This window comes from Patiria miniata, unplaced genomic scaffold (assembly GCF_015706575.1).
Source record: "Patiria miniata isolate m_02_andy unplaced genomic scaffold, ASM1570657v1 HiC_scaffold_20, whole genome shotgun sequence".
NCBI lineage: Eukaryota > Metazoa > Echinodermata > Asteroidea > Valvatida > Asterinidae > Patiria > Patiria miniata.
In genome coordinates this window covers 19,900,705-19,915,675 of record NW_024037059.1, presented here as the reverse complement: position 1 = coordinate 19,915,675, position 14,971 = coordinate 19,900,705, and the positions used below count along the sequence as shown (strand labels likewise).

The following is a 14,971-nucleotide window of genomic DNA, read 5'->3' as shown; positions in this document are numbered from 1 at the left end:
GTGCGCACTCTCGGACCACTTGAAAATCAATGTTGTGTTTGATGTACAAAGTGTGGGGCGCTCCCCCTTTCTTATGAGCAACATTACTAGGCGTAGATGTCTTTACAGCCTTTCTGCTGATGTGACTTGTGCGACAATGTTTGCTTTTTGACACTGTGTTGTACTTTTTCATGGAGCCTGCAACTTGTGAAGAAAGAATTGAAAAACGTTGTCAAGGTTTTTGTTTCTGTATCAGAATCTTTTACTTCACTTGCTTGGCCAAAGATTCTCAATACCACAGGCACGCAACTTTTTCCAGGATCTCATTTTTCGCTTCACACTTCCGCCACAAAAAATTGAAAAAACACTGTGTAAAGTCTTGTAATGCTTGGAATTTCCTGTCTTTTTGGTTACTTCCCAGCTACATGCCTGATACCAGGTGTTGTGTCTATGTTCACTGTAGCTGTGTTTTGTACAATGGGTTTGGGGAGTATAGTACAGCTTACCCAGCATAGGAGCGTAATGACAGCTGGCAACTCACATTCGCCACAATCAGGGCACAAAACGCATTCCACGTTGAATTAGGTTTGCGGTCTTTCGGAGCGCAACGGTCTGGCAGCAACGATCCGGCTTCCCTTTAATACAATTTATCGTGATTAATAACACAGATTCCCAGGAGAGGGTGAGGCGCGTGCTGGAAACCCCGTCTAGAGTGTCTGCAGCTCGCAAACAACCCGACGCATTTACGTTTTAGCGTGCCCTCTCCACCGTTGAAATCAAGCCAGTCCTCACCCCCCTTTCTCTCTCCCCCCCTCCTCTTTCTTACACTGCTGTGTTCTGCTTGCTTTCCCCTTGGCAACAAATTAAAAGCATCTTCAACATCGCCAAAGATGAAGGATGCATTTCTCGGAGGAAAAAAAAAAAAATCTTAGGGTCTGGGTCTGCGTCTGGGATTGAAACAGAACCGCAGCCTATTCCCTTAAGGGGATTGTATATGGAGATGAAGCGGGGAAGTTAAGGGAGGATGTGGAGAAAAGAAGGAGGAAAAAAAAAACGGCGGAGATTTGACGTGACTGCCAATATTTGGCCGGTCTCGGTCTTGAGTGGTGCCATGCAGACTTGCAGGAATTTGTCCCCGGCACCTTGGTGTTGTTGTTCATTTCCCCCGAGAAGCTTGTACATTCAGGTTTCACCAATGTACACCTCATTGAATATGCATTGCATTTAGTAGTACGGACACGGCGCACACATGTACATGTATGTGATTGCGCTGTGCAGTTTGCGTCTAAATGTACACGGAAGCCAGCGTCCCAAGGTGCATATAGTAGTGCACATGTACTGCACATATTGAGACTATAAGTCGAAGACACGGCCCGAATTATAACTCGGCGAAAGAGCCTTTAACTATTGACGCGGTGCCATCATTTCTAAGTGCGGGGAGCCGAGAACCACTCGGCCAAATATATCCCACCGTCATTAATCTGCCATCATCAGTGCGGGGGCCTCTTCCAGATCTAGAGCTCCTAACTCGACCCGCCGAAGTCTCAAGAACGGACACACACTCCGTGGAAGATGAAGTCTCTGCAAGTCAGTCATAACTTTGCTGGGGCCCTTATACTACAACGATGATGCCAGTGTGTGTGTGTGTGTATACGGTTACGTCTTCAGACTGGGCTATTGGAATAAGCCGACTTGGAAAGTGGAAGACGGAATCTGAAGTGCCTGGCAGTTATTAATGAGTTTTCTGGCACCAGCTGCAGACGTGCTGTTGTAGGCATTAAGGGCATTTTTTTTTCCCCGGAAATATTCTCATTATGTGCTTGACGGATACGTCTTCATCATCTCCTTGCCTTACATGTATGTGAGGTTTAGACTGTTTTACCATTGACTGGAGTCAAATGTGAGTATAATGCGACTCTTTAAATTCCTTCTGTGGTTTCTTATTTTTTTCCCCTGTTTTTTTCTTGGATTCTGAAAAATGTCCATCACATTTTTGTGTTTGAACAGTCTTCTAAGACTTTTTTCTCTTGTAGCTTAATTAATATGCGTGTGCATACATTTGCAAAATGAAAGGGCAATTTTCCTTTTTTAAGTAATATTTCAAATTTTTATACAACATTTTATATTATACATTTTGAGAAAAGGATTCACATGGTAGCAATGCAAGAAAATCAGACAATTAAAGTGTGTTGTTAAGTAGACTCAAGTGTACATTCATTGTAAATTGATGAGATCTGAATAAGTTTCTGTGACTATAAACTACCAGAAAAGTTCATTAGAAAATTGGTATCAATCAAAAGTTACTCAGAAAAGAGCTTAGGCCATGTAAAAAAAATAATAAACTAGTTTGTTGTCCCCGACTGCTTCCTTTTTCATAAATTTGCAATATATTTTGCTCATATATTCTCACTTTAATGTTTTTTATTTGTTTGCAACAAAACTGTAGCTGCATGTATGTAGAAAGGGTTATGGCTCCTTTGGACGGAATTTTGTATCAGCAAAATAGTTTGAGAAATTTGAAGAATCCATCCGCCATTTTGGAAAATAGATCTGCCATCTTGGAGCCTGCCTCCTACATTTATTCAAAAAGGCCAGCTGGGCCCAATTTCACGGCGCTGCTAAGCACCAAAATTTGCTTAGCACAAAAAAAGTCTGGCTTATAAAAGCAGGGTTACCAGCCAAAACTCCATGTGATTTTCATGCTAAGCAAACAACAGATGAATACTAATCACAAGCAATACATCACGTGGAGTTTTGGCTGATAAGCTGCTTTTATAAGCCAGTCTTTTTTTGTGCTAAGCAAATATGTGTGCTCAGCAGCACCGTGAAATTGGCCCAGACGAGGAACTACTCATTTTTTTTACTCGGCCTTATACATGTAGTGCCTTCATTCTTTGAGGATTGTGGACTTTCCTGAAAGACGCTCATGATGTATTTAAGGATATCCTTGAAGGTTTAGTGTTACTCTACACGTTACTCGACAGAAAGATGGATCTGTAGACAAAACCATTTATCTGCATTTAACCGTAATTGCCAGGTATGGGAGTAAAGTACAGTGCACAGATGGATGAGTACCGGTATAGACAGCGTGTTTACACACGACCCGAGCTTTGTGTATTCGGTGCTTAATCCCCCATCATTACCAATATATCAGGGGTTTATTTGACGACTATAGTGGTTCATGTACATGTACTTTGAAGACCCATTCAAACTTCACATTGAAGTGATTTCCACAGCATTAATGTCGACAGTGTGCAAACATGTCAAGGCCATTTCTCAAAACTGGGCTTTATAGAGTCGCTGGAGAGAATTTAATGCCCAAACCGCGTAGAAAGACTCCAACCTTCACCTTTGTAATATATAATTGTGATGTAAACTTGAGTTGAAATTGAGCCCACCCAGAACAAAAGTCTCCAAATACATGTATGGGGCCTGTTCACCATTTTGAAGCTTTGAGTCGGTGCTCTCAAACACGTAGCCATGGATTGAGAGACATAAAATCGTTAATGCAGGCATGAGAATATTCCTGTCTAAAAGAGGAATTCCTGTTTTTATATCCCCACATTTCTGCATTTTTATTTATTTTGAGCCTGTTTTGGGGCTTCTTTGTTTGATTTCACATCTTTTTATGCCCCGCGGCGAAGCCGAAGGGGCATACTGTTTCCGCCTTGTCCTTCCGTGGGTGGGTGTGTGGGTGGGTGGGTGGGTGGGTAGGTGGGTGTGTGTGTCCGGACAAATCTTGTCAGTGCGATAACTTGAGAAATACTTAACATATGAACTTCAAATTTGGTTTGTGGATTGTCCTTGGTAATCCTAAGAAGCCTTTTGCATTTGGGGCCGAAAGGTCAAGGGTCAAGGTCACAGTGGCTGAAACAATAGAAATTTTGTCAGCGTGATAACTTAAGAAATACTTAACATATGAACTTCAAATTTGGTTTGTGGATTGTCCTTGGTAATCCTAAGAAGCCTTTTGCATTTGGGGCCGAAAGGTCAAGGGTCAAGGTCACAGTGGCTGAAACAATAGAAATTTTGTCAGCGCGATAACTTAAGAAATACTTTACATATGAACTTCAAATTTGGTTTGTGGATTGTCCTTGGCAATTCTAAGAAGCCTTTTGCATTTGGGGCCAAAAGGTCAAGGGTCATGGTCACAGTGACTAAAACAAAAGAAATTTTGTCAGCGCTATAACTTGAGATATACTTTACATATGAACTTCAAATTTGGTTTGTGGATTGTCCTTGGCAATCCTAAGGAGCCTATCGCATTGGGGGTCGAAAGATCAAGGGTCAAGGTCACAGTGGCTAAAACAATAGAAATCTTGTATTTATTCTGAGATCATAGGGATTAGGGATTAATTCATATAAAACCTACAGAAGACACTAATGCTGCCAATGAACGTTCCATTTGACCAAGGTACATGTAAGTTGATGTTAGAGTGGTGTTATGTCATGGAAACAGTCACGGTTGCGGGGCATTTGTGTTTGTAAACACACCTGACTTGTTTTTTTCTGTATTTGCACAAGTTTCCTGGGGGTTTTTTCATTAAAGGGAAAATACAACATTTGCAAACATCAAAAAATAAAACTACCAAATCATTTTGAAATACCTTGCTGGACTGTTGAATGACAGTGTAAAGCATCATGTAAAATCATGGCAGCTGGTATACTGTTCTTTTCAAGAAAAGTGGTATTTTTGTATCAATTTCCAACACTGATCGGCCGATCAGCGTTGGAAAAAACAGGCTTTTTTTCAAATACTGGCCCCAATTGACCATCGCACTTGTTTGCAATCGATTACACACCTATGAACGGGTACAAGCCAGCTAGACTGGTTCCCTGACCTTACAATTCCCCAATGTATGTAAATTGCCCTGTTTCTTCTTAAATGGAGTCAGGGAACCAGACTACAGGAAAATGATTGTTTTTCTTGGTTTTTATAGCATTTTTGAACCCAAAACCTCAAAAAGTCAGTGTAACTATATTTGCTATATATTTCCAACCCCCCAATTCCATCCATTTCTGAAAATTACAGCAAAAGCAAATGATGTATATTCCCTTTAAAATTCATTCTCGTGCCTGTTAATGAGTAGTATGTCTAGACAGCAGATTAGATGACTAGTCAGAGTTATTTCACGGAGTGTGTATGTGGTAATGAGATGGACATACATGTATTCATGTAATCATTGGAACATACTCTGAAAAATGGTTGAGCAAATTACAGTGTATGTGCCTGAGGCTGGGCGGATCTTGATCAGCTTGGTGCTCTGTGTATGCCCAAATTGTTGACTTTAGCGTGAAGTCTGGATGCCATACCGTGCAAATTGCATGGTAACAGCTGTGAAAAATTAGCCTCTACTGGAATGCATTAAAAACCCTGTACACAACTGTGGTACATGTAATCTGAAAATAATTGATAATTGATTGGTCGAAAGTTTGTTGGGCTCATTCGCATATCTCTCCAAAAGAAAAAGGTTTCAAATGAACTACCGGTACTATGTGAATTTGGTAACACATGGTAGGAGAGTTTGTGTATGTTTCGTGTTACATGTAATGCATACATGAATGTCATGAATCTGATCAGCAGTATTGGGTTGTACATGTTGTACATATTTGATAAGCTTTTGCCGTGTCAAATTCTTGAGCACAAATGCACTGATGTGTGAAAACCACTCAGGTTTAACGCAAAGGGAAATACTTCGAAGAGAGAAAACGTGTCAGCCGTTCGCAAAACCCTTTGCAAATTTCCAGCAGTAATCCACAGTTCCCTGATGAATTTGACTCACGGAAGGCCCTTTAAAATTTCAATTTGTCACAGTCCCCGAAATGGACCTGAGCGGAGGAAGTAAGCGAAAAAGAGCTTTACTGATAATATCTGATTTCCAAGTGGATTTGCAGTGGCAGCTGCCCGTCCGATTGCGTGGCCTGCTTTTTTTTTTCAATTTGCCCATCGTTAGGGGATCATTGTGCCCTGTTTTTTTGTGTGCTGCGGCTTTGGCCCCGAAACATGGAGACCGCTCGTTGTGGCTGATTACCTGCCCGGCCTCATCTGCTTCGCTTATATACTTTGGTATCCTTCAGCGATGCCGTCTTGGTCGAATAAGAAGACAGAATTTGAGGTCACTCACGGATACTGGCTGTACCTCTAAGCAGAAGAGAAACATAAACAACCCCTTGCGTCTATACCGTGAGACTGCCAGAGACCTGTTGTCCTCAGAAGGTGGAGTAACGAAATTATGGGGTTGCATTCACCACCGAGCTCAACTCATGTGAAATGTCAAGCCTGCAGGTGCAACTTCAGTCCAGTATTTTTTTTTTTTTTAGGGTCGGCCAATTTGATCAAGAATTATCCGACCCTGTGTCTAAGAATAGCTGAGCTTGAGATGTAGAAGGAGGGGGTGGGGGGGAGGTAGGGGCAGTTGCAACTGAGTACTCGGTTTAATGTCGGTTGGTTTTGTATCGAGATGAATAATTCAAATATATGGAGCATCTAATGATTCGGATACAACATGCGTACAAAAATAGAGCACTTTTTTTTAAGTGCGAGGTTGTAGCAACAGCTGCCGATCCATCGCTCTGATCCATACATACTTCATGTTGCTCCCACACGATCGTGCCATTCCTCTTGCGCCCGTTCTGAAACCCCTCGGGTATCGGGGAGTGGACAGAAAATTGCAGACGTCAGTTTCCTGAAGTTGCGCTTAACCTCAACAGGTTGTCCAAAAAAAGAACAGTTATGTATAACTGTCGTAATTTCCGCGACTTGAAGTCTTATTATTCTTTCCCAGACTCATCGTGTTTGCTTTTCTTGCTTCGTACAAGTACCAAAGTGATAACATTTAAATGACATGCTTGTTGCTTTTGTCCCCCAAAATTAGATTTGAAGCTGAAATTCACAGGACTTTAAAATCACAGTTTTCCATCAAAGTCTCCACAAAAACTGCTATAGTTTATTTTTTTATTATTTAAAAAGAAGACTTTTTACATGTATGCCATTCTGAAATTTTAATCAGAACAAGGTTTAGAGCCCACTCCTACCCATGTCTTCGTTCAACTTCAATATTAAAATAAAGTGAAACAAGTCAATTTTCTTTGTGTTTAACTTGATCAGGGATGTAAAATCTCAGCTTAAAAGCTGATTTCAGCTATTTTTGTTTGGGATTTCACCTTTTTTCCCTCACTTGCTGTGTACATAAGTATAGTAGATTTCCAAAGTTCAGCTTTTTTTTTACACCTTTATCAGCTGTTTTCAGCTATTTTTATCAGTGGTCACTCACACCCCTGTTGATGTTTTGTTTCACCTGAGCCCAGTTTAAGATTAAATCCTCATCATCGAAACCCAAGTTCGTTTTTGGATACACAAACTTCAAGTGGGAATTGCCCATGCATTAAAAATGTGTAACAACTATTGATTTTTGCAGCTACGGCATACAGGTGCGAGTGAATCACTTTCATTGTCAGTCAAATCCCTGCTACAGATCAATATTGTCTTGAAACTAGCAGCCAGTTCTTGTGTCTTTCCTAAAGATTTCTTGAACAAAGAGCTGTGCTTTTTTTCTCTCTTTTTTTGGTACAGTTTGCATATATTACCTTGGCAAAATGAAGCCAAGACTTCAACAAATGACAAAAACTAGTTTGTGGTGCAAAATGGCTTTCGCTCGGCGAAATCTGTCTTGTGAATGAATGTGGTCATGAAACTAGAAGCCAGTTCTTGTGTTTTTTTCTGAAGATTTCTTGAACAAGGAGCTGTGCTTTTTTTTTTTTGGTACAGTTTGCATATTACATGTACCTTGGCAAAATGAAGCCAAGACTTCAACAAATGACGAAAAACAGTGTGTGGTGCAGAATGGCTTCCGCTCTGCAAAATCCGTCTCGTGTATGAATGTGGTCATGAAACTAGAAGCCAGTTCTTGTCTTTTTCCTGATTTCGTGAACAAGGAGCTGTGGCTTTTTTGTTTGTAGAGTTTGCATATAATCTTGGTAAAATTAAACCAAGACTTCAACAAATGACAAAAACTAGTTTGTGGTCCAAAATGGCTTCCGCTCTGCAAAATCCGTCTGAGTATGAATGTGGTCATGAAACTAGAAGCCAGTTCTTGTGTTTTTTCTGAAGATTTCTTGAACAAGGAGCTGTGCCTTTTTTGTTTGTAGAGTTTGCATATAATCTTGGAAAAATTAAACCAAGACTTCAACAAATGACGAAAAACAGTGCGTGGTGCAAAATTGCTTTCGCTCTGCAAAATCTGTCTCGAGTATGAATGTGGTCATGAAACTAAAAGCCAGTTCTTGTGTTTTTCCTGAAGATTTCTTGAACAAAGGGCTGTGCCTTTTTTGTTTGTAGAGTTTGCATATAATCTTGGTAAAATAAAACTAAGACTTTAACAAAAGACAACAAGTAGTTTGTGGTCCAAAATGGCTTCCACTCTGTGCACATACTGGAATTTGTATACGTGTAGAGACATATCTTTGTTGTTGTGTAATAAAATTTTAGAGTGTGAAAATTTAATTACAAAATGCTCCTAATTTAACCAGAATTAATTTGCTGTGCTGAAATTCAGACCAAATATCTGTTACATAAAATACTTCAAATTCCTAGTTTTTGAGTAAAATCCATATATCTATTTCGTGAAAACCCTGGGGAGACGTATTCACTTATAGAAATTGCCTTGTGGAGACCTTTACAATCTTTTGTTCCCTATTGTACACACGTCTCCATAAGGTAGTGAATTACGAACAATCCAATCCCACACTCGAATGTCGTCATGAAACTAGAAGTCATTACATGTTTTGTTTGTTTCTTAAAGGAAATTCTTGAAAGAGGAGTTGTGTATTTTTTTTCCATGAAAATCTCAGCCAAATGAAGAATTCAGCGAGTCCAAAAATAAGTTTGTGATCCAAAGTGGCTTCTACAAATCCAACCTACAGATCAGTATCATCAGGAAATTTCTAAAAAAAAATCGTATGATTGAATTCAAGTTGTCTTGATGACATTTTCATGAAAGTTTAAAAAATTGTAGTTCTTCTTTCTCTCTTCAAGATTTCTTGAAAGAGGACCTGTGCATTCTGCTTTTCCATGAAATCCCCAGCAAAATCAAATCACAAAATTGGTTGGTGGTCAAAAATAGGAAGCCTGTGAATGTGCTTACAGACTCCCCCTGGAGTGACCCCTGATTCAGTTCCATTACATCCGTTCTTCTCCTTTTGCAGCTGAGACTGGCAGTACTTAACCCAATTCGCATGTATACGTAGCGGGGAGAGACGGTGTATTTGGAGTACCATGGACTTACCGGCGGGAATTCACGACCTGTTTATACAGATCTCTCATGGAGACTCCGCGGCCGCCTTGCCGCTGATCCGCAGGCTGTGCAACGTGGACTGCCGGGATGAGGTAAGGCAGAAATGTTCTTCCGATTTTTTTATCTTTTTTTTTCTTGGCCAGGGGAGTTTTTTTGTCATGGAATCGAATGCTCCTCTGTAAATTTCCTGTAGTGGGTTGCATCTTACAACAACTGTAGGACATAAGTGGGTTAGCATTTACACTTGCTGTGAGTGTGTTTGTCCACATTGCCTGCAAACTGAAATGTAGAGTCAGAGATCGGCTAATGTGCTGTTAGCTGTGTGACCTTTGATGCAGGGTCAACTTAATTTCAATATTTACTTGTCACAAGTAAGCACTCACAAACTAGGCCAGCCAGACTGCAGGTCTACAAGATGGAATCATTGTGGTGTATAGAAACCAAGCTTTGAGATTTTTGCCCGCAGACTTCTGTTTACCCACTGCCCTAAACAGGGCGCTGGGAAGGGCACCTACATACAGCAGCATTGACTGGCTGTGACTGTTTGTGTACATGTAACTTGATGCAGCTACCGTATGCTTTGACTGTATGGTGGGTGATTTATAAGACAGCTATGCCTCCAGTTGCCTGCTTTTTGTCTGTTGACTGAATTCGACTAGATGGAGTGCTTCCTTGAAATATGATCTGACCGACTAGCCTGTGTAAAAGGCATGGCAAGGGAAGTGGATGGAATTTGACTGACTGTGACTGTTCAAACAGCAGGAGGGTTAAGAAAATGTTATTTTGGCATTCAGCCATTACTTTACTAGGCATACTGGTACGGTACATGTACATATAAAAATGCCTAAACTGTGTGTATGCACTAAACCTTGGGAATTCTACTGAATTATTTTTTGCACAATAAGAAAAGGACGTCAGGTTTTTAGACCACTTGGTATTGAAAAACAGTTTGTAAGGTACTTGGTGTCACGCATATTCGAGTAGTGATAAAAGACCAGAATTGGGCATTTTTGTCCGTGGCTGTGGAGTAGACCGTTTGATGTACCAATAGCATACTGCAAGCTCAGTCAGGGATGTGTTTTAAGTTGGCATGGCAACTAGTTTTGTAACTCACTCCTAAGAAACAGTGGCAGTGACAAATGTGAGAAAGGATTTGCTAAATTGTCTCATCAGCCACCGTACAGAGAGAGAGAGACACTGAGCGAGTAGGCAGGCTGACCCCGGCTCTAAAACAAAATGCAGACAAAGTATCAACCTGACACGCAATCCAAACACGGAGGGTGAAATCCTCCTGTCTTGGCCGGTGACAAAATCGATCTGTCTTCCTCGCGGGGCAGATGTTACACGGGCAGCTGCACCATTGGTCGTGTCCGGCCAGGGTTCACGGATGGTCGGCCCCCATGGCTGTCCCTCCCGCCCCCAGTCTGCTGCTCTTGGCTTGCAGGCCTGCAGTGTAAACACAGACATTTCGGTTTGCGTTAAGGGGGATGATTTTATTTTGGAGGGGCACTTGAGCCAAGTGGTGTATATCCGTTCAGTCAGGGACTTCGAGAAAAAAGAAGAGCGGCTTTAACGGATTTTCTGTTGCCAGAGGACAAACAGATTTATATATGTGTATAAAAAGAATGTAGTATGTAGATGCCTCATTCAGTGTCCTTGGATAATTAAAAGAGGTGGTGGTTTCCTCTGGATTCTTTCTGTGGTCTGCAGTATTTTTTACAAAGTACTACAATCATCTCCACCACCCAAATTTAAATGTACTGTGTTCGTCATGTTCAAGTAGTGTCGTTACAAGCCCTTACAAAACAAGTCTGCTTCCAGACAAAACTCTCAGCACAATACTCCTCTGTGTCATGTTTTAATTGCCTCCTAGCAGAATTTTATTTTTATTTTTTAAATTTTAACCAACCTCCGTTGCCTAGAACCATTCCAGATTATGGGATTCGGTACCCGTAACCAACTTTACAAATTACGTATTAGCTTCTCAGACAATAAAAACAGAAACGTTTTGAATGTCAATTTGTGGGGAATTTTCTAAATGAAAACCAGGCCACATGGAAAAACAGAACAGATTTCACATTTCTGATGCTCGAGAAAGCTTCAGTTTCACCATAAAGCTGTAAAGCTCAATGCCGGCCTACACACTTGTTTCGTGCGGCATTGAAGCACCGATGTGGTAGTATTATCGTGTGGACCTTTATGAGCAATCTGAACTGCAACTTCTGGATTTGTATTTTTGGGGGCCGGGTTTCTTGCACGGGTACCCATGTACCCTTTTTTTTTTCAATCTGGTAACCGGTCCCCGTTCTACCCGTAAATGCACACCCCGACTTGTTTCGTTCTGTTGGTCCATGGCTTACGTCCACCACACTGACACGCCTGGCTGATCATCTAGCATCCCCTGCCCAAATGGTTGGGACACTTGGAAATAACCATAGCCTTCCACGGTCACCCGGTCCCCCGGTCAACGTTGTCCTCTCCAGCTGATGGAGCACACACTGTGCAATGAGAGACAGCATTGACAGGGGGGGGGGGGGGCAGCGAGATTTGGCCAGGATTGTAACATCCCCTGCCCTTCACCATTGGAATCCCTTCAGTCTCCTGACGATGGGCAGAGCATACTGTCCAAAATGTTGAGTTCCTCCCCGGTTCTTTTTAAAACCTCCCAAACTCACAACAGAGATTTGTTACATGGTGCAACATATAAACTAATTCTTAAAATGTTCATAGTATTTCTTTGCTCACGCACATGTTACATGCATGTGCATACCAAGTGCTTCTTCCATCAGCAAGGTTGCCAAAATGCATGCGCACCTCAAATTAACGAATGCCGTGAGCTATTATGCACTGGTACTACCCCAGAAATGTCTTCTGAGTGTAGCCGCAGGATCTCACAGAACATGTTAATGTATGCATGTATCATGTACAGAATATGAAATGGTTGCTTATGAGTTATAAGGCTCTAATTTTTTTCCATACGTGAGAGTGTACATGTATGTCTGATTTGTCTCGCTTCTTCAGGGGCGGGTGGGGTTTTTCCAGATATATTTTTTAAAATTTATGGATTTATAAAAGCCTTCATGTAAATGAGAAGTTTTCATCAATGTATTTTTTCTCCTTTTTTTTGGAGGGGGGGGTGTCTAACATTTATAGGAACGAATTGCAATGGGCAATTTTTAGGAGTATCTTTATAGGGGTCTACCCGATGTTCCCCAATACCTATGTTCCCCAATGCGTATGTTCCCCAAAATCCTTAGGGTTAGGGTTATGGTTAGATGGTTATGGTTGGGGAACATAGGTATTGGGGAACATAGGTAAGCACCCGTCTCTTTAGACAAATACATAAACATACTGACATTATGTATTTTTTTACAAATTTGTATTTTCCCGCAATCTCAACCCTGCTCCTTTCAGTATTATATCAACAAAAGACGCTTGTGCGCACATGATTTTTATGACCCGCATCAATTTACTACTTGAAAAGAAAAATCAGTCGGTCTGTTTTTGAAATCAGGGTCAAACCAACCGCACACGCTGGCGGATTGCATTCCATTTCATTTGTTTGCCGTCGCTTCATATCTGGGCTGTTCGGTGCTGAAGTGTAAAATTCACATTGATTTCACGGACTCGGACTTCCAGCATTCGTGGTTTGAATTGAGTAGGATGTGTTCGCTCAATACAGTTCACTTAACATGAATATGAATTATTAGGTTTGCAATCAGTTCAGTGCACACAATACGAGCGCTCGTTATGTACGGATGGAATGTGCACAAAAAATCACCAGTTCAATTCAATCGGTTCAGTTCAATTCAATTTATTTCAATTCAATTTAATGTGAAAGTTTAGATCTGTTCAAACATGAGCCAAACAGAATCAGCAACACAAAGTTGGTTTTATTTCCTAAATGCTGTACACTCAACCTATTTACCACTTTTCTTGCCGATTCTAAAGACATTTGCAGACGTTGCTAAAACTGTGTACATTTTTAAAAATATATCCACTGTCAAACCTGTCCACACTTCTAAAATTTGCAAATGGCACAGGCATGATTTTATAGGTCTCGTTGAAATGACGTCATGTCCTACAGATGTGCATCGGCATTTTGAGCGTCAACTTGCTTTACGCGCATTTTGGGCAACATGCGCGCATGTTTGGAACATTTTCAACACTGCGCAATGCGTGCTTGATTGCGTAAAATACGCAGTTGCAGTTCTCCTACAGAGATGGCCATCATTGAACGAGCCCTATTGAACATGCACAAAGCCATTACATCTTCACATGAAAAAAATGCTCCTGAGCATGGGCACACTAAGAAAACATGAAAAATTGCATTTAGTGTCCACTAACTAATATTGTATTATAACACGAAGAGCTTGACTAGTTACACATTTTACAGACATAAATATTATTTGGTAAATTGGATCTTGCACTTCTAAAATTTACATCTCCCTAATGCAGAATTCCTTACAAATTCAATAATACAAATCAAACATCTGCAATACAGTATTTGAAAAATTAAGGCTGATTAAAAAAATATAACAGTTTCTCGTCCGGCCTTTTTGAAAAAATGAAGGAGGCACACGTTTTTTTCCCCCCTTTTTTTTCTCAAGATGGCGGATGAATTCTTCCATTTTTTTTTTACTCTTTTGATGAAAATTGGGTCCAAAAGAGCCGTATCCATTTCCACAACTATAATTTTGTTTGGAAATAAATTAAAAGACAGTATCATAATATGTGCAAAATATCTTGCAAATTTTATGTAAAAAAAAAAATTCAAGGAAGCGGGCGGGAAAAGGAAGTGGGCGGGGACAAGAAACAAGTTTGTTTTTTACTAGACCTAATATAATGCCACATGAGTTCATAGAATCTATTTTCTTTCCTCTTTTTCTGTACCATTGGTTGAAACAGCGTGAAGGGGGAGGCAAAAGGAGAGCATTTGAAATGACTTGATTGATTGATTGATTCGCCAGATCCCTACAGATTAATTTGTTTGGGTAGTTTGTCAACGCAATGACTTGTGGCTCCCATGGTCCTCATTGGAGAGCTGGAGATGCATACCTTACATGTACATGTACTATAACTTCGTCACCTGTCTTCCAAAGTGTCATAGTACACTTGGGGATTACACCTGTTTTGGCAATTTCTGTAAATAGTGTGCTGTGTTCCAGTTGTTACAGTTTACAAGTCAGGTGCAGTAGTACATTGAGTTCAAAGCTGGGTGGGGATCACGGTGTTTGTGTTTTGGGGCATGGCACTTTACTGCAAGTTGACCTCAAAACATGTGAGATTTTACAAGAATACGGTACATCCAGACACCACAGATATCTACAACATGTGTAGCGTTTGTTTGTTTGGGGTTTTTTTTCATTTATTTTATGTCCCGACTGGACCTATCCAATCAAGGGCAATAAATGGGTACTTTGAAACAAAATTTTTAACATTTACTATTTTATTTCTCGGGAATAAATCAACAAATACATGTAAACAAATGACTTACGTTACAACACAAAAAAAACCAAAAGCTTTAGATTAATAAACAAACAAACAAAAACAAAATACCATTCAGCTCCCGAAGGATTGCCCAAAAGAAACATTGTTTCTGTCTAGGGGTTCTCCAAACTGAATGGCATACGTGAAAACAACAAGCAATAAATATAAAAAGAAGTTTTAACTATACCACAAAAAAAAGTTAAATAAAG

General features: G+C 40.5%; 1 protein-coding gene across 1 annotated transcript in view; it reads left to right on the top strand.

Annotated features, from left to right (window-relative positions):
- Positions 1-14,971, top strand: part of LOC119728114 (kinase D-interacting substrate of 220 kDa B-like) — a 129,649-nt gene that overhangs the window by 42,333 nt on the left and 72,345 nt on the right. The window contains exon 4 of the mRNA XM_038200188.1: positions 9,184-9,364. Within this exon, the coding sequence (XP_038056116.1) occupies positions 9,254-9,364 (111 nt within the window). The 5' untranslated portion in view covers positions 9,184-9,253. The remainder of the gene's footprint in view (positions 1-9,183; positions 9,365-14,971) is intronic.